At 34.7% G+C, this 19,685-nt stretch overlaps 2 protein-coding genes across 4 annotated transcripts; one reads left to right on the forward strand and one right to left on the reverse strand.

Moving 5' to 3' along the window:
* The first annotated feature begins 1,400 nt into the window (after positions 1–1,400).
* On the forward strand, positions 1,401–11,333 carry LOC124840391 (putative protein phosphatase 2C 39). 2 transcript variants are annotated; one of them, XM_088103915.1, is made up of 7 exons: positions 1,401–2,043; positions 3,028–3,093; positions 3,352–3,399; positions 3,847–4,095; positions 4,180–4,453; positions 5,546–5,700; positions 11,067–11,333. In XM_088103915.1, the coding sequence occupies exons 1-7, from the start codon at positions 1,837–1,839 to the stop codon at positions 11,199–11,201; spliced, it is 1,134 nt and encodes a 377-aa protein (XP_087960041.1). In that variant the 5' UTR covers positions 1,401–1,836; the 3' UTR covers positions 11,202–11,333. The 2 variants fall into 2 exon arrangements, with proteins under 2 accessions (XP_087960041.1, XP_087960040.1); XM_088103914.1 differs by lacking the exon at positions 3,352–3,399 and having other exon boundaries at positions 1,403–2,043.
* LOC124840390 (histidinol dehydrogenase, chloroplastic-like) lies at positions 1,857–19,622 on the reverse strand. Of its 2 annotated transcripts, none has more exons than XM_088103913.1 (14): positions 19,387–19,622; positions 19,258–19,310; positions 19,087–19,159; positions 18,892–18,993; positions 17,569–17,670; positions 17,368–17,439; positions 17,235–17,297; positions 17,049–17,090; positions 15,858–15,917; positions 15,646–15,756; positions 12,694–12,864; positions 12,232–12,322; positions 11,684–11,975; positions 1,857–1,996 (listed from the first exon to the last, which is right to left on the reverse strand). In XM_088103913.1, the coding sequence occupies exons 1-13, from the start codon at positions 19,477–19,479 to the stop codon at positions 11,698–11,700; spliced, it is 1,311 nt and encodes a 436-aa protein (XP_087960039.1). In that variant the 5' UTR covers positions 19,480–19,622; the 3' UTR covers positions 1,857–1,996; positions 11,684–11,697. The 2 variants fall into 2 exon arrangements, with proteins under 2 accessions (XP_087960039.1, XP_047172398.1); XM_047316442.2 differs by lacking the exon at positions 1,857–1,996 and adding an exon at positions 11,111–11,561 and having other exon boundaries at positions 19,387–19,620.
* Between the last annotated feature and the right edge of the window lie 63 nt (positions 19,623–19,685).

Genomic DNA, 19,685 nt, shown 5'->3' on the forward strand with positions numbered 1-19,685 from the left:
TTTATAAAGATTGTTACAAGAGTTGCATATATGCTAGGTTATATGAAAAACTTTTCAAGAGAAGATTAGAAAGATAAAGCAATGAACAATTAGTATTTTTATATCGATTCACTTCAACTAAGCTACGTCCAGTTCTCCTTCGAACACTCTTGAGATGTTCCACTTATAAGTAACTTTTTATTATTTACTTCCATTAAGAGTGTAGTTATAGTCATTAAAGTGTAAGGTTAATGTTGTAACGTTTGAGCCTACTCCTTCACTTATTGAGCTTCACAATCATAATCTTCTACTAACCCTTCGTGGATCATGAAAAATTTTCATTATAAGTTTTCAAAAACAACTCTTGAATATAATGTATTTCTTTTATATGTTAAAAGTTTTTTTTAATGTAACATGAGAATGTTACATTCTTAAAAACATGCCTTCAAAAATTATTATCAACAACATTATCACTGATATAGAAAAAATTTTCTTTTACGTATTGTGTTTTTAGTTTTTTAGTTTTTAGTTTTATTCTAGGTTAAACGTAGATTTGAGAGATAAATTTCCTTCACCAACATTACGTAACATGTCTTCTAAATGATCATTCATATATTCTCTATTTTTCCATATGTTTAGTTGTTTCTACCATAGCAAGATTGTCTAATATTTCTAACAAGGCACCTAATAATAATTTATAATTTAATTAAATAATAAAATATTTAAAAACCTAAAATTATATAAAAATAAAATATCTAATAATAAATCAAATAAAAAGATTAATAAATGTAAAATTATAATAATCTTAACAATTCAACTAATAAGAATTTATATTTCATAAAAAATATTTAGTAAATTTAAAATTATCTAAAGTCTAAAAATTCTAAAATAATATAAACTTAAAAAATCTAATAAGTATAAAATAATTCATAACTATAAAATTATCCAAACTCTAAAATATCTAAGAAAAAACTAATATAAAAACCAAGTCAAAATCACGTTTTGTTACACGCAATAATAATGCAAAGAAAGAAAATCAGAAAAGTGATTGTTAATGCTTTATCACAATGGCAAGATAAACGGAAATAAGAAAAACCAATCTTAATATGAAAAATAATCGGGAGTAAAAAGGTTTCTCAATGCACACCACACACTACATAAGAAGAAATCGTAAGCTTCAAGAACTAATAGAGACCCTATAGTATTCATAAATCACACTACCTTCAAGAACACTGTTGCGTTTATATATACATAATAAAGAAGAAAGTAGAATGAAAAAGGCACGATGATTTCTCTTTTAAAGCCATTTACATTTGAACTCTCCCCATTAGATGCACATTTTTATTTTTAGTTATGATCCATTTAGGTCACAAATAAATTTAGTTTAACATAAATGGATCCGACATAAAAATCAAAATTTTGGTATGATAAAGAGGAATCAACGTAAATTTTAATAAATAATTAACCAAAAAAATCACTGCGCAATATAAAAAGTTAATGTCGAATAAACATTTTACTTCTATTTGTTATTTGCTTTGTTTAAATTAAAAAATCCACTTAAGTTTAACCAAACATTTTGTTTAGATATATTAAGGAAGAACATTCCTAGTTATAAGGTTGTAGAAAGCATTTTTAGTTATAACATTCATTTTAAGGAAAGTTACGATATTCTGAAGGATATAATTTCTGGAAAAGTAAAATGATAATATTGCTGGCTATGATATTTTTTTCTTTTTTTTTTGTTTAAATCTATTGGCGATAGAGTAACGAATCTGGTTCCATCTGGAGTAGAAGCTAGAATAGATTATTGTGAAGTAGGCAAAAGCAAACACAATAAGCGGTGAATGACACTACCCCATGCATTCTTTAGCCACGTGTCCTTCCTTCCCACCAAGGACACTTGCGCATGATGTTTCAGAAACATATACATATACCAGTATCATCTATTGCTTACCATGCTTCCGTTTCTTTCTCAGTCTCAAAAACAGCCATTGTTATTCCTCAACTTCTTCTGAATCTGAACTCAGCAAAGACAAAGGCATGCATCAAACGGATATGATGAAGGTACGTACGTAAGCTCATTTCATGCAAGAGGTGAATTAATATGTATGTATAACACCCCACTATATGTTCGTAATTGTACTGGTAAAGGATATATGCTGACATGGTAGTTACTTGTCATCATGGGTTAAGTGAACAGCAGATTATATGCTGTTAAAAAGTAGAAGATTATATGAAACTGACTATATTCAAAACACATATGAGAATTTAATAGGAGACTAAGAATTTTTCATAAGCAAGAAAATCGCCTCAAAGGAAAGAAAAACACAGAAGCTAAGCAGCAACTTGGATTCTGTGAAAGACATGAAAAACCACATCATTAAAGATTTTAAAGAGACTTATATTTGAAACAGAAGAAAGAATTTATTATTATTATTATTATTATTATTATTATTATTATCTATAACTATGAATTTAATTATTTGTTAGAGATAATTTACAAAAAGAATGGAAGCAACGGGCTGGGTTTTAGTTTTATCTATTCAAAATATTTGAAAGTTATTTGAAAAAGAAACTATTTCCTCCCATATATTTCCAACCAAAACTTTATGTAAAGAAAATCTAAACCTTTTTACGGGATGAACCGTAAAATAATAATTAAATACAGTAAAAAAATAAAACAAATTACAAAGGTAATTTTGCATTTATGTGATAGGGAAAATACTGTCCCGTTACCCATCTAAAATTGGAAAATTGGAGACATTGACGCATATCCCTATGTCGTAACAATGGAGGCACCAACTAATGCACTTATGATGTGATATTGGATGAAATCAAACCTCTTCCATCACGCACATGCAAAACTCCATGTGTTCTAAATTGTTATTTTATGCAATATTTATGTAACCTTTTTTTTTTTCTTAAATAAAAGCTGGAATTTTATTCAGTGTAATCCAAATAAATAGTTTCTTGACATCAAGTAATGGCTTTATGAAGCATCATGACATGTTCCGGCTTGATATTTTTTTCTTGTTTCGTCTTGACCAGGCCAAATCTAACTTGCAAAAAAGAAAGTCAACTTTGACTACCGATGAACATCCTTCTCCATTCAAGGTATATCTAGCAACTTTTATGTATATACCGTTGTTTGGACGAGTTCGAAGCAAAACATGTTTTTTAAATTTTAATTACTTAGTCCTTTGGTTTATCAAATATACACATTATTTTTAATCATTTTTAGTGCTACATATATCATTTGAAACCCCCTTATCCTTATAGTTCTTCACTGCAAGGACTCTCAGGATTTAAAACCTCACCTGAATTTAGGAAACAGTTAGTACCGATGTTCTGATAGAATTCCTTTTATATTAGAAGAGGATATCAAGAAGAGGAAGCGATTTGGATTCTTTTGAAAGAAAGGTTATCCTCTTTCATTTTCGTTCTATGCATTTTCATCTTATAATATTAATTATTAAAATTATAAATGTTTGTTAATGGGGTGGTTGAACTCAACCTCTCCTACCTTCCCTTCCAACTTTACCACTTATAACTCCTTTGTTCTTACATAATCGTTTCAATCTATTTATGTTTTGTGCTTATATTATCGTTTCAAGCACTTGTGGGGATTTTACAATTGCTCAAGTACAATCATTAAAATAGGTTACTTGATTTTTATCATATCAGTCAACAGATCATGAGAAATAGCTTTTGCATCTTGAGACTTATGGTTAACCATTTTTAGCTTCTCGTTCTCTACAAAACTTCATTCCCATGCATGCTCTCCCCAAAATCAAATGATCATTAGTAAAAGACATGGATTTTATCACACAATCTAACATAGGAAAGCCTGAACTTTACTAAACACAGGAGCTACCTCACAAGGGTATGGTCACAAGATACCCAAATGAAAAGAATAACCCTTCAACTAGACATTTCATCCATGGATATCACCTAATACAAGGACAGATGAACCATGGAATGGAAGACTATATTTTCGCTCAACGTAGGAATCTCGATGGCTATGACTTAGGATTGTATGCAATATTTGATGGTCACTCCGGTCATGAAGTTGCCAAATACTTACGAAACCATCTATTCGAAAATATACTGAGTGAGGTATATCCTTTTGTAACTGTTATATTTCAGTCCACACCATTATTATTCTCACTTATATTTGTTTTCTTAATCATGCATCAATAGCCTGGTTTCTGGGAAAATCCAGGGCAGGCTATTAAGAAAGCATGCAAAGCAACGGATGATGAGATTTTAGAAAACATAGCTGATTCACGTGGAGGATCAACAGCAGTTGCAGCAATACTAGTCAATGGAGTAAAGCTACTGGTAGCCAACGTTGGTGATTCTCGAGCAATATCATGCAACAAAGGTCGAGCAAAGCCACTTACTCTGGATCATGATCCAGAGAAGGAAAAAGCTCTTGTTGAGAGCAGAGGGGGTTTTGTGTCTAAGAGACCCGGTAATGATGACAAAAATTCATCAATATTTATACACTTAAAACTTCAACTTTCTTGCTCATCCAAGAAAAAAAGTTAGTTTTAGAGTAGCCAATAACTACTTCAGGGCAAAAATTAAAATATTAGAAGTTTAATTTTGGAACTTCATAACTGATATTTATATTTTAAAATTTAATCTTTACATATGCATCATTCTTTATGATAGTGCAAATATACAACATTTTTTCTATCCTGTACATGAGAACATTATTACTAGTATGAGAGCAGTTTTACTAGAATAATGATGATAGCTTTTAAAGGGTAAAATCTATCTCTACCAAAGGCTTGTGTATAATGCTAATTCTTGACGTCTGTGAAATTGGGGCTTCTAAGTCTGTCTTGCATGTCACTACATAGATTTAAGAGAATAAGTATCCTTTACTATTAATGCTTTATAACCCGCAATTGTGTGCCCGATATGCTTGCCTTATTTCTAGTCATGAGCTGCATCTTGTCAAATATTGCTAATATGAATTTTCAATATACCAAGCTTCCGTATGCACAGCAGTACCTACTACCAAACTACAGCTCATTGATTATCGTACAAGATAACTCTATTGCCCTAATTTGCAACACCCAATCACGTAATGTAATTACTATAACGAGAGGATCACGTAGACTAAGCATGCATGCGTGAGGCTCAACATCTTATGTCAACTGAACAACTTGTTCTAATTCAGGAATCTGACATTTGATATGTTCCATGCAATGTTCATGTAATCTAACTGAAAATCTTTGTTAACGGTAGTAGCTTACCCTGTCCTCCAAATGGACAAGCCTTCCCTCGCCCTAAACTTTCGTGTCTCAAAATTGTGACTGTGACCCCCTTTTTCCTACTTTTGCTGCATTCACCAGTGACTTTATGTTCTTAGGGTTATAATATAGATACCCAATAATTTTTTTCACCTACCTTGTAGCCTTTCTTCTCATTCATTTGATTTTATTTATATTTTCATTCGTGAACTTGTGTTGTTCCTGCCAAGTCCAGTACTGAACACTATCTGAATTACCAGTACTGAACATTATCTAAATTGCCAAAAACATGACTTCATCAGGGAATGTTCCAAGAGTGGATGGGCAATTAGCAATGACAAGGGCATTTGGAGATGGAAAACTAAAGGAGCACATTACGGCAGAACCAGATGTGACCATTCAGAAGATTGATGAAGACACTGAATTCATTATTTTGGCAAGTGATGGTCTGTGGAAGGTACATGAATATTGCATGCATCTTATAATTACAGATGAACACATATTGGCTGATGCAGAACAAGCATAACCCTAAACTCTACAATTTTAAAAACTCTACAATTTTAAAATTTTAAGGATATATACCGTAGATGCAAAACCAAAAATATAAAGGATAAGAAATTAGCCAAAAAATAGTAAGATGCTATGTATTTCATATTTCTAATCAATTGCTAACTCATTGTGGAATAACTGAGTGAGATTACTAAGAAATTAGCCAAAAAATAGTTTAGGGACAAGAAGAAACATGGAAGTAAGGTGAAATGAAATACATAGCATGTCAAGCTCATTTGCATTTTTTATTAGCGTAGATGCAAAACCAAAAATATAAAAGATGAGAAATTAGCCAAAAAATAGTAAGATGCTATGTATTTAATACTTCTAATCAATTGCTAACTAAGAAATTAGCCAAAAAATAGTTTAGGGACAAGAAGAAACATGGAAGTAAGGTGAAATGAAATACATAGCATGTCAAGCTAAGTTCATTTGCATTTTTTATGGTCAAAATCTATCCTATATTACACCGTAACATGTAATTCTGTATGTGCTCATTGGTGCCAAACCAAATTCTAGGATTTGCACATTTTCTGACTGTGCTCTTAGCTCCGGAAACATGGTCTGAACAGTTGGAAACTACCCTTGTTTTCTTTGATCCTAATAGTTCGTTTTTCTTCTCTTAATTACGCACGAGAACCATGCCATCTGTACTTTTAGATTTGTTATATGTGCAGAAAGTCATTTTCTTTATTTATACATAAATTTTATTTTACTTTATTTATCATAATTATATTGTGTTAAAAGTTATCCTATTTATTATGATTATATTGTGTTAAAGGTTATCCTATTTATCATGATTATATTGTGTTTGGGGTTACTTTTGTATCAATTTATTCTTATAAATAGAAGATTGTATAGAAGATGGTGAGTATTTTATAGTTTAATTCTTAAGTTGGTATCAGAGTAGATCGATCCCGTTCTGGTTTCTGTCTTGTAATATTTGTCTGACGTGTCTGACGTCCCAGTCGTCGTCACTCGCCATCGTCTGCTGCTGTCCGCTGTCAGCCACGTTCGTCGCCGGCCACCATCGTCCATCGTTGTCATAGTTCTGTTTATTTAAACCCTTAAGGTTTTCTTGTTCCTCGCTGGTACTATTCGTTTTCTTCAAAAATGGTGTTGCAATACTCTTTCTTTCTCCGGAAATTTCCCGTTGTTTGTCCTGTTTATGACAATCAGTGGAACCTAAACTTCTTGTTGTTTGTCCTGTTTATGACAATCAGTGGAACCTAGACTTCTTGTATCTTTGAGGGCTTTCAAAACTTGTCACTCCTTTTAAAAGAAAGTCCAAAGCATTTATGCTAACGATATTTAACGCTTCTATGACACTATGAATAAGCTTGCATCTCTTAAAATGGCAGACCATGATATGGTGTTTTCATGGCTGAAGCTTAATCTGTTGTCGAAAAACTCAGGATATTTTTGGAAATGAACCCATTAGAGGATATAAAAAAGAAATAGACAAATTTTAGATGGTGTTGATCCTTTGTGTCCTACATCCCAATTTTGATCATCTCAAAGATCAACTTCTAATTAGTCATGAAGTCTCTCTATGGAAACATTGACCATTCGTCTTTTGCGTGTTCTAGTACCTCAAACTCAAGAAGCTTATGAACTAGTGAATCATCTGTCATGGTTGTCACACGAGGAAGAAGAGGACGTGGCACTAGAAGAGGAGAACGAGGAGGTCGGGGACGTCCTCTGTAAAAAGATGGGTCATATTCAAGAGAATTGTTATTCCTTACATGGTTTCCCTTCTAAATTGCCAATACTTCGAAGACTGAAACTTCCACTTCGAAGACAGAAACTTCCACTTCTATGTTTTTTGAGGATAAATATCAAAAGTATTTAAGGTTAAAGTTTAACAGCTTGGCACAACCATCTTAATCTCTCAGTGCATGGATAACTTGTCTTTTTCAATCTATGAAAGGTCAAAATTTATGGGTAATTGACTCAGGTGATTTTGATCATATTTCTGGTAATATCTCTCTGTTCTCATCTATTTTCTTTCGAGAAAAACTTCATTTCATAACCTTGCAAATGGATCTATCTAAAACTTTCTCCAAAGGAGTCGGTCATGTTTCTTTGTCTCCTACCCTCAATCTCAACTGAGTCCTTTTCGTTTCTAATTGTCCTTTTAATTTAATTTTCCTAAGCCAGTTGACCAAAATGTTAAATTGTTCAATAACCTTTGATCATAAATCTTTGTTATACAAAAGCGTGGTTCGGGGAGACAGAATGGAGAAAATTAAGTTGGCATATTATACCATTTTGGATCTCATCCAAGGGTATCTTGTGTTGATGCTCCTAATCCGAATGTGTTACATGATCGACTTGGTCATCCTCATTTGTTCAAATTAAGAAAGATGTGTCCTGAACTTATTGGTCTCCAAACCTTAGAATGTGAGTTATGTTAATTAAGAAAACATGTTAGATCATCCTTTCTTAAAAGGTCTCAATCAATATGTAATTTTAGTTATTTTAGTTTTTCCATCATCCATTCTGATATATAGGGACCTAGTCGTGTTTCCTCCTTTGGTTTTAGATATTTTGTTACCTTTATTGATGAATATTCAAGATGTACTTGTGTTTATTTTATAAAAAATCGTTATGAATTGTTAGCTATCTTTATATTTTTTTGAATGAAATTAAGAATCAATATGGTCAAATAATTAAAATATTAAGAAGTGATAATGCAAAAAGTGTATTTCTCATCATACACCGCAGCAAAATGGTATAGCAGAATGCAAAAGTAAACACTTGGTTGAAATTGCTTGTACCTTTTGCTTGGTGCCTATATTCCTGTCCATCACTGGGAGATGTCATCTTAATTGCATGTTATCTTATTAATAGGATGCTCTCCTCCTCTCTTGATAATAAAATCCCTTTCTCCATTTTGTTTCCTAATGTTTCTCTCTTTCATACATCTTCCTGAGTGTTTCACTGTACGCTCTCAAATGTGTCTTCTTAGGCTATTCCCGAATTTAAAAAGGATACCGGTGTTATTTTTTTGAAACTAAGAAGTATTACATGTCAGTCAATGTCACATTCTTTGAACAGACTCCTTACTTCTCTCCATTGTTCAGGATGTTTCTATCCTCCAGCAGGTTCTTCCAATTCCAATGACTAAATCAAATAGCTCCATTGTTTCTGTCATTCCAAGTCTTGATCACGATCCTTCTAAACCCGTTTCTCCACGTACTGAGATCACCCAACACAGGGTCCCAATGGATAGTCCACCTCTCCAAGACAATGGTGAATCTTCTACTTCAGATTCTTCTTCCTCGTCACCTCCTCCCACGCCTCTTAATGAAAATGATTCAACATGGCCTATTATTCTCAGAAAAGGTATTCGTTCCACTCGAAACTTTCATCCCATTTATAATTTTTTAAGCTATCATCGATTATCGCCTTCCTATTTTTCTCTTTTATCCTTAGTGTCCTCTGTTGTTATACTCAAGAATGTGAAAGAAGCACTTGATCATCTTGGATGGCAACAAGCTATAATTGCAGAAATGCAGGCTCTTGCACAGTAATACTTGGGAGCTAGTGTCCCTTTCCCCAGGCAAAAAGGCGGTTGGTTGTTGATGGGTGTATGCAGTTAAAGTCGGTCCTGATAGTGAAATTGATCGGCTCAAAGCTCGGCTTGTTGCAAAAGGTTACACTCAGGTTTATGGTCTTGATTATTGTGACACCTTCTCTCCTGTAGCCAAGATGACTACTATTCGCCTCTTCTCAGCCATTCGTCATTGGACACTTCATCAATTGGATATCAAGAATGTCTTTTTACATGGTGATCTTGAGGAAAAAGTTTATATGGAGCAACCTCCTGGGTTTATTGCTCAAGGGAGTCCGGTATGGTATGCAAATTGCATCGATCTCTATATGGCCTCAAGCAATCCTCACGTGCTTGGTTTGGAAAGTTTAGCTCCATTGTTCAAAAATTTGAGCTAAAACGTAGTGAAGTAGTCCATTCAGTTTTTTACTGTCATATTCTTCTATCGGGAAATGTGTTTACTTAATAGTATATGTTTATTGTCATTACAAGAAATGATGTCGTTAAAATATCTCAACTAAAAGAGTACTTGTGTAGACATTTTCAAACCAAGGATCTTGAAAGTTTCAAATACCTTTTAACATTGAAGTAGCGCAATCAAAAGATGGAGTTGTAATCTACGAAAGGAAGTATGCTCTTGATATATTACAAGAAACAGGCATGATTGATTGTAGACCGGTAGACAGTCCCATGGACCCAAACCAGAAATTAAGGATAGAAGAAGGTGAATTATTTTCCGATCTAGAGAGGTATAGGAGGCTGGTTGGAAAACTGATTTATCTCACTATTACAAGGCCAGATCTATCCTTTGCAGTTGGAGTGGTTAGTCAGTTAAGCTCCATGTGTTGACCATTGGAATGCTCTCATTCGCATTCTAAGATATCTAAAGAAGGCTCCCAGGCAAGGATTGTTATATGAAGATAAAGGAAGCATTCAGGTCTCTGGGTATTGTGATACAGATTGGGTAGGTTCACCTATTGATAGACAGTCTACTATAGAAGTGTTTTTCTGGGAGGAAACGTTTCATGGAAAAGTAAGAAACAAAATGTAGTAGCTCGATCAACCGCGGAATGACATCACCAACATGTGAACTTATATGGGTGAAACAATTCCTTCAAGAGGTTAAATTTTGTGACATCCATACTATGAAGATGTGTTGCGACAATCAAGCTGTTCTCCACATTGCATCAAATCTAATGTTTCACGAGAGGACTAAACATATAGAAATTGATTGTCATTTTGTTCGTGAAAAGTTGTTGACTAAAGAAATATGTACTGAGTTTATTGGGTCAAACAATCAACTCGTAGATGTATTGACCAAGTCATTAAGGGGTCTTCGGATTGAGTTTATTTGTTCCAAGCTTGGTACATACAATTCGTATGCTTCAGCTTGAGAGGGAGTGTTAAGATATTTATCCTATTTTATCATCATTATATTGTGTTAAGGGTTACCTTATTTATCATAATTATATTGCGTTAAAGGTTATCCTATTTATCATGATTATGTGTGTCTAAGATTACTCTATTTATCATGATTATATTGTGTCTAGAGTTACCTTATTTATCATATACTTTTGTATCAATTTATTTTTATAAATAGAAGATTATGAGAAGGATCAATCAAGCCCTTTAGAATTATTTTACAGATTAATTCTAAGCACTTACATGGAATAACGAAATGACATGTAAGAACCTTGATCTTGAGAAACATATAGCAGGTGATGACAAATCAAGAGGCTTGTGACTGTATCAAGAATGTAGATGGTGCGGAGAAAGCAGCTAAGAAATTAGTTAAAGAAGCAATATCTCTAGGAAGCTGTGATGATATTTCAAGCATAGTTATAATGTTCTAGCTTACGTGCTCCACAGTGCTCCTGCGTTTCATGAACTTTTGCCTTTGTCTCACTGTATATTATTTTAAATTTCTATAACTCAAGGAAATGTCTTTAAAATTTGTGAGGAATCATGAACGGCTGTTTAACTTTTGCCTTTGATGTTTCTTTATTTGCTCAATCATTCCCTTCACATTAGGCTAACCTGCTAAACTTATCAAAACTTTTACCCATCATCCTTCACAGAAAACCATGGTCCAACGATTTTTCACTTCTGTTTCTCTGAATTCTAGCTTTCAAATATGGTATCAAAGCTCTTGTGCACAGGTCACTTTCTCCCATACGATCCCTCCAGAAACTCAACGATGAAAAACGTCGACTCTATCAAAAACCAATTTTCACCAAAATTTAAAATTTCAATACCCACATGACTTAAAAATGGCAATTGCTTTGGTACTAATTTTATGTAAGACAAATAATAAAGCAAATGATAGTAGGCTTACCGTAAATTATCTTGTCATTTTGAAATCTGTCTGCCTTCTATGTCCTCTAGTCTGAGGGTAACTGCCAGCTTGTGGGCATCGAGACCTTCAACTTCTGCCATCGTTGCTACGTATGGCCCAAGTTTTCTGAGGCCTTCTTCTGTGAGAGATTGCACTGTTATGTATTTCAAGAAAGAATCCAATGAAACACCGCCATACATCCTTGCATAACCATAAGTGGGAAGGACATGATTTGTCCCACTTGCATAATCACCAACGCTCTCGGGTGTCCACGGCCCTAAAAATACAGACCCTGCAGAGGCAACAAACGGGCATGTAAATCTAGATCAGGAATCTAAAGATCAAGGAAAAAATATCAAAGTGCCTAATACATTATCAAAGTTACATCTACGTTGGCAGTGTTTTTAACAAAGAGGAAGATGTTTACAATTGGCACCAAGTTCAATTCTGAGCCATATGAGAGTGCAGATATAATATGTACGCTAGCAACAAAAGTCATCTCCGAAACCCCAATCATAAGAGCAACTAACGATATGACAAAGCCATACCTGCATTCTGAATAAAACTCTCCCACTTCTCTGCATCCTTCACATTGACAATTAGATGCTCAGGTGCATATAAGTTTGAGAAATTGATTGACTGCAACATGAAAAAGAAACACCAGGTTCTGAAACACCAGTAAAGACGTAATAAAGATGTTGATAAATTGTAACCAAACTAACGAGGATAGCATTTAAGTGAACATTATAAATTCAAGGACAACGAAGTTATGAATTATGGCATGTCAAGAGATAATGCTACAGCATTATATAGCACTGTGGTTCCCCTGTTATGAAAACAGGATTAAGCTTACAAAGTTGTGTCAACTACTGCAGCACATATATATATAAACATAGGCATAGATAAGCCTAACATCTCTGTTAATGCCTCCGAACAAATTGTTTTCTCTCTTGCTCTTCACTTTTAGTGGGACTGAGAATACATGGATGAACTTGGGCAACACTACTGACCTCAAGCATATCATATGCATGAACAATAAAACTGTGGGTCAGGGCTTTAGCAGCGAACTCTCCTCTTGGTAGACTCTTGCACTGCTTGCTGAGTTCCTCCTCTATAGCATTCAAATTCACGCCTTCACCAGCAATCACAAGCACAACCTGACTATCAGGGCCATGCTCAGCCTGAACATCGTACAGTAATTGCAGACGCATCAGCATTATATAGAAGGGACAAAAAGTTCTTAGGCCGCTTAATAATTACGAAATATATCTTGTTTAAGAGTAAACACTTGCCATAATTGATAAGTATAGAGTGTGCTTGTCTTTGTACCTAACCAAAAAAACATGTTTGTCTTTCCATATTTTTCACATTGTAAACCACGCGGTAATTAAGGAAGAAGACATGCAAATAAACAACATTTCAGATCATTTCAATTAAATAAACTCAAGTTCATATGGAGTAATTATCAATGAATGTAATAAAATATATAAACCTAAAAGATATAATGCCGATTTAGACCCCAAATGTCAAAATGATGGTGGAAAAAGCTATATTACAGTAGCGGTACGTATTTTAAAATAAATATCTATTTTTTCGTTTGGCGATATCACCTTGTAGTCTATTTTTTTCTTTTTGCGATATCATCTTGTAATCTATTTTTTCTTTGGCGATATCACTTTGTAGTCTATTTTTTCTTTTGGTGATATCACTCGGGACAAGTACGTTGATACAAAACACTATGAGATTGATACAAAACATATTTCTTATGAAAAGAAATCTTAACATATCTTCGTAATTGATATGACTTATGCTACAAGACTTGATGTTTGTTAAATCCAAGATCATGCATGCGAGATTTTGGGTAAAGAAGGCACTGCGGAAGAGCAAGATAACATTGTCCTCTGGATTCATGTTATATATGTAAATCAACCGACCTGTACCATGCTTGTACTACAGAAGAATTGCACCAGATTGGACCAGTTGTAGGCGAGAAGCTCTTTGTTCGAGTTGACTGTGTGATTGTGGTTTTATTTATGGCAACCGGAAACCTTTTCCTGAATTGAGAATGAGTAGAAGCTTGACAGGGGTTTATGGGATGGATGCGGGAAAGAACTCCCCTTTTGCAAAGCAAGGTTTCACCCTCTGATTACACTTTTTTTTTAGGGATGGGATCTTCTGCCTAGATTAGATCTATCTCGCATGCATGATAATGAGTCATCCACACTTATCAAAATCGAAGAAAGTCGATCTTGGATTTAACAAACATCAAGTCTTGTAGCATAAGTCATATCAATTAGGGTAAAGAAGGCACTGCGGAAGAGCAAGATAACATTGTCCTCTGGATTCATGTTATATATGTAAATCAGCCGACCTGTACCATGCTTGTACTACAGAAGAATTGCACCAGATGTTAAAGAGCAATTTAACGACTTAGTTAATCAATTAAAAGAGATTAGACTAAATCAATTAAAAGAGATTAGACTAAAAGGACGGTTTAAACAAGTACAGATTATGTTAGAGAGTGGAAAGTGTATGAAAGGAGGAGAAAACATTAATTACCTAACTGTTTAGCAGTTAGGCAGGGCGGGAAGTGTAACTGTGTATATAAGGTAGAGTTTGGTGTTGTAGAGGAGTGTTGAGAGTTTTCATTTGTTAGTTGCAGGACACATTGTCCTGGGAGGGGGATTAGGCTCCCTAGTTACGGGCTCTACATGATTGTTGGAGACATTTCAATACAGATACTATTCTTTTTCCTATACTCATACTTGTGATTACTGTGTGTGAGTGTGTCTTGAGTAGGTTTCTTTTCCAAGAAACCTAACAGATTATAAGTTCAAGGAGGGAGAAAGAGAGATTTGTCCAACTCCATGAGAAGCAATTTTGGAATCAATGGTTGCGATAAAGTGAGGAAATTTAGATGAGGAATTAGAAGAGAACAAGGAATTATTTCCAAAGATATGGTTAATGTTAGAAATACCTGAATCAATTATCTATAGACTGACTTTCACAGATTAAGAAATGCAAGTTGGTAGAAAATTAGGTATAGGATTAATCTCCCTTGTGTCTAAAATACACATAGGAAAATATATTTATAATGAAGAATGATAAAAGTATATATGGCAACCAAACATAAATATGATAAATAGTACCAATATAAAAAGTCTACTTTCCCTTAATTAATATAAACCGCAATATATCTAACTGTCTATTTAGGAGATGCTAATTTATTGGAAAAATAAGAGGTGTTGAATATCATTTGCATAGACACTATAAGTCTTCTTCCAAAAGGAGTTACATGTTTTAAAGGTTCAAAGGGTCCCCAATAGTGGAAGACTGTCGGGCTGGGAGAAGGCAACAGGAGATGCGGCTCTGTTGCGGTCACTCGAGGGCAGCATGAAACCACATGCCACACATCACACGCCGGTGACTAGGCCACGTAAAAAAGCTGTGCATGACCGTGGGTGTAGTGGATTCTGCCTTCACGACCACCACAATTTTGTATTGAGGAGGTGATCCAAATCTGGTAGTAGCTGGAGAAAGTGGCATTGGCCTCCAGCTGCTGGAGACATGCTTTGATACCAACTTTAGTGGAAGTGTCTTAGAGAAAAATGCTTCATCCATATGTTAAATCTAAAGATAAGTACCATATGGCTGACAGAAAACACCTAGTACCCTACATGATTGACAGCCACAGCCAAAACAGCTTTTACAGAATAATCTAGAAGACAAAAGCAAGTCTTTTTTCTAACAGACATCACGATTCATACTGAATTGTGTTTTGGAATAATTAACATCATAATACAGAGAAAAAACTTCTAGAAATTAGAATTAGTTATACCTAAATAAGTTACGATAGAGCATGAGATACCTTGCTAAAAGAGTAAAAAAGAAAAATAATCAATTCTTACTGAGTGTAGATAGCCTTTCATATATCATATAGAAAATTTTAGAACTAACTAAACCTGAGAAAGCAAATCGGCAGCTACATGACGAGGAATCGCATGCTTGTCAGCAATAACTAAAACTTCGGATGGACCGGCTGGCATGTCAATTGAAACCATGGCTTCACTGTTCTGCAGAAGATTTTGAGCAGTAATGCAAAGCAGGAAGAACTATAAGATCTGAAGAGTAAAGCACAAAATATAATAGAGAGAAACAACGCTTCACAGCTCACTTGCAGAATCATTTTTGCAGCTGTGACATATTGGTTTCCTGGGCCAAAAATCTTCTCAACCTACAAAAGCATTATCACAAAAACACAAAATAAGAAATCATGAAAAAAAAAATAGAATTATGAAGTATTTAAATTTTTCGGTCACAACATAAATGGAGAAATTTCAAATAATGTTCTGGACCTTTTACAAACTACAAAGTACATTTTATAGATCCTATAAATCTTGAATATGAGCAAATTCTAACATAATACCACAGTTGGTTATAGCGTTTTCAAACAAACCAACTTTTTTTCTCTTTCAGAAACTACTTGAAAATACTACTATGATTCTGTTGATTTTCTTATATCCTTTTGCTATTCAACAATCTAAAAGTTCCTTTTTTGTTTCATGTTACGTTTTCTTCTGTTTAAAATAAAGAATGTAAAATGCTTTCTGGTATGCAAAAAAAAAATAATGGTTTGCGGCACTAAGATTAAACTAGGTTCTTTATAGGTCTGATAAAATTGTAAATACCCTCTCTCTCATACTACTCATTCTATATACAATTCAATAATTAAAGAATACATTAAGACGCTCAACCTACCAGAGGTAGTGGGGGAAAATATACAAACTGGATCAGAAAATGAAAGAAATATTTTTTATTACTTGCACGGAAACTGAATTATAGGTTTTCGAGACATCTGAGTCAATTACGATACCCCCTTCCTAACCCAGCCCCCATTTTATAATACCCACCTGATCAACAACCAACTTACTGTATTAGCTATTAGTTATTTCTGTTACAATTATAAATGGTCTCATCACTTGTGTCCCTCCTATTTTGCTTACTGTAGACACTCCTAACAGGAGACATCTGAGTCAATTACGATACCCCCTTCCTAACCCAGCCCCCATTTTATAATACCCACCTGATCAACAACCAACTTACTGTATTAGCTATTAGTTATTTCTGTTACAATTATAAATGGTCTCATCACTTGTGTCCCTCCTATTTTGCTTACTGTAGACACTCCTAACAGGAGGTCTCAGCTCCTTATCAGATATAAAAAAAGTTAAGTAAATCAAGTCCACATACTATAACATGCAATAGTAAGAAAAGAAATGAGCTCAATCTAATAGCTATAAACTATAAATGAACGTAAATTTCAACAATAAAACAAATGAAATTATAATGAGTAAAACGGATCTACCTTGGGACAAGTTTCAGTTCCCCAAGCCATGGCAGATATGGCCTATAGTGTCAAACAATGTCAAATTAATGATTGTTTAATCATTAATACAAACACACAAACATAAAATTAAATTAAACATAAGGATATCAACTTCAAACTATTGAAACAGATAAGACAAGGATGAAATTTTATCATGCTTCAAACCTGAGCTCCGCCAGCTTTGAGGATGTGAGTAACCCCTGCCTTCTTTGCACAATACACTACCTCCTGCAGAGAAAAACATTAGTCCGAAAAGATACTACCCTCAAATATGTTTTTATACAATAAAGATGAGTACCTTGCATATAGTGCCATCCTGAGCTGGAGGAGTAGCAAGGACGACAGTTTTACATCCAGCAATCTGAGCAGGCTGCACATAAATAAAACAGTCAAAGATTAATAAAATCTGATAAGAAGTTGATGATGATTATCAACAATCCCGATGCCACTATAGGATGGAGAGCAATACACAAACTAATAAGAAATAAATTCAACTTACAACTGAAAGCATCAGGGCTGTTGAAGGTAGCACAGCAGTTCCCCCTGGAACATAAAGGCCCACAGTATTAATACTTCTTGAAACTCGCTTGCATTGGACTCCCTGACATTTTCAGAAATCTCAAAAGACTAACATAAGACAGACACGAAGGGAAGATAATGAAAAGAAAATAACTTGTCATCAGCAGAGAATAGATAGTAAAAACCAATCCAGAGAAGGGATGCATATACAATACAACCAAAAGGAATAGTAAAAATGCTTAATTGCAATTTTAGCTTCTCAGTCGTGCAATTTTGGTCCCCCTATGTCCTATTGCACCAATTGAGTCCTTCAAATATTGCACTTGTGTCATATTTTAATCTGGTCCCTTCGTCGGTTTTCTATTTAAAATTTAAAAGATTTTGCTGAGATAACATTGAATGTGACGTGCAGCTAATATGATGTCTAAAACATTTAGTGATATGACTTAATTTCACTTCTAGGCCTTCATGATTGTGGTCTAAGAAGGGATAAAAGTTGCAATTGAATCACGATAGCATATGTTCATGAAACATGTTAACTGTCATGTTAACGACAAACTAACATAGAGACTAAAATCGTATAATTATGATACCCCAAAGATTTAATTTGCACGATTGGAACTAGGTGGACTAGAACCTATAAAGCTCGGAGGCTATCACTGGAAACCGTTTTCCTGCTTCCAACACACGCCTTTGACCCAGAAACACAATAGATGCGTGCAGAACAGAGTGAAGGACACCTTAGGCGGGGCATGGCCCACTCCTTGGATGTGTTGGAAGTGAGGAGGTGTAAAACGCGCTGGAAGTGATGCCACGCATCCTCGAAAATGTGGTAGTGGTGGGTCAGTGTCAGCACATTTCTCAAGGTATCAGTCTCTAGAGGTCCCAACTTCTGTTGTGGACCTAGCCTGAGACAAGACTGTGCAGCGGCAGGAAGCAGGTGGTGACGGTGGCTAAGAACAAAAACAGAGGAAACTTATTCTATTTCTAACCGTGGAATATATTAGAGCCGTGTTTTATATTACTTTAGTTGTATCGTGTGTCCGCGCTTCTTATGGACTAGAACAGTCGAGTCGAATTATAATACTTGAAAAACCAAAATTATAATTAACTCTATATAATTATAACTAGTTCAATTAAGTGTAGTAAAGTAAGTAAAAGGTATTTTATTTTATTAGAGCTCGAATTATCTACTGGCAAGATAATCCTACAAGAACCAACTCAAAAAGAAGTTTCAGAAAAGAAGCCACACCCAGGTCCACTAATGAAACGTGAATACGTTAAGAATAAGATTTTATCGTACTTTGATGTTCTCAACATTTGTTTCAGGAGTCCTCTGAGCAGCATGAAAGGCATATATATTGCTGTAGGCGATATCGAAAGCTTCCTTAACATGCGCATCAAGCTACAATGCAATGCAGAAAGTCAAAATTGAATAACTTGAATACTTCAAACAAATAACGGAACGGTAATACGAATAATCAAAAAAAAAAAATACCAGTGGATCTGGAAGGTCGGCGACAAGTTGAACAATGTCATCCAATTGAACATTGTCGAATTTCAAAGTATATCTACACAAATACGGAAAAAATTGTGAGGTTGAAAATGATCGTAACGAGAGTGACAAAGGGGAATGAAAAGAGCAAAGAAGAAAGAAGCACGAACTCACTCTTTGACAGCAGCATCGCCTCTTTGTCGAACATCGTCAAGAATGGGGTTGACCTGCAAAGAGAAGTGTGAGAGATTGAAAACGACGGTGATAAAGAGGGAAAGAGTGAACGGACGGAGAGGGGCAGACCAGAGAGAAAACGGAAGAGAAATCGATACGAGGACGAGCAATTAGGCTGCGAAGCTCAGCATCGCCTAGTTCCGACAATCTATACGACTTCATAATAACCCACTCAAGTAAGATCAGTGACCAACCAACACAACGCAAACCAAACCCTTCTTCTCTTATATTTACTCGCTCTTGCCTAGTTTATTTTCAAACTTCTCTCTTCCCTTCTCGTGCGCTCATTCCACGTGATAAAGTGACATATTCGAACATAAACCAACACTAACGCGCTACTTTTTGTCGTTTTTATCTCCCGTTGAATT

This window comes from Vigna umbellata, chromosome 1 (assembly GCF_029865625.1).
Source record: "Vigna umbellata cultivar VRB3 chromosome 1, Vumbellata_1.0, whole genome shotgun sequence".
NCBI lineage: Eukaryota > Viridiplantae > Streptophyta > Magnoliopsida > Fabales > Fabaceae > Vigna > Vigna umbellata.

Coding starts and splice junctions, on each gene's coding strand:
- LOC124840391 (XM_088103915.1), top strand. CDS start 1,837: ATGCATTCTTTAGCCACGTGTCCTTCCTTCCCACCAAGGACACTTGCG. Junction 2,044..3,027: donor ATCAAACGGATATGATGAAG/GTACGTACGTAA, acceptor CGTCTTGACCAG/GCCAAATCTAACTTGCAAAA. Junction 4,096..4,179: donor TCGAAAATATACTGAGTGAG/GTATATCCTTTT, acceptor ATGCATCAATAG/CCTGGTTTCTGGGAAAATCC.
- LOC124840390 (XM_088103913.1), bottom strand. CDS start 19,479: ATGAAGTCGTATAGATTGTCGGAACTAGGCGATGCTGAGCTTCGCAGC. Junction 17,440..17,568: donor CAGCCCTGATGCTTTCAGTT/GTAAGTTGAATT, acceptor ATTTATGTGCAG/CCTGCTCAGATTGCTGGATG. Junction 15,918..17,048: donor GAACTGAAACTTGTCCCAAG/GTAGATCCGTTT, acceptor ATGCTTTTGTAG/GTTGAGAAGATTTTTGGCCC.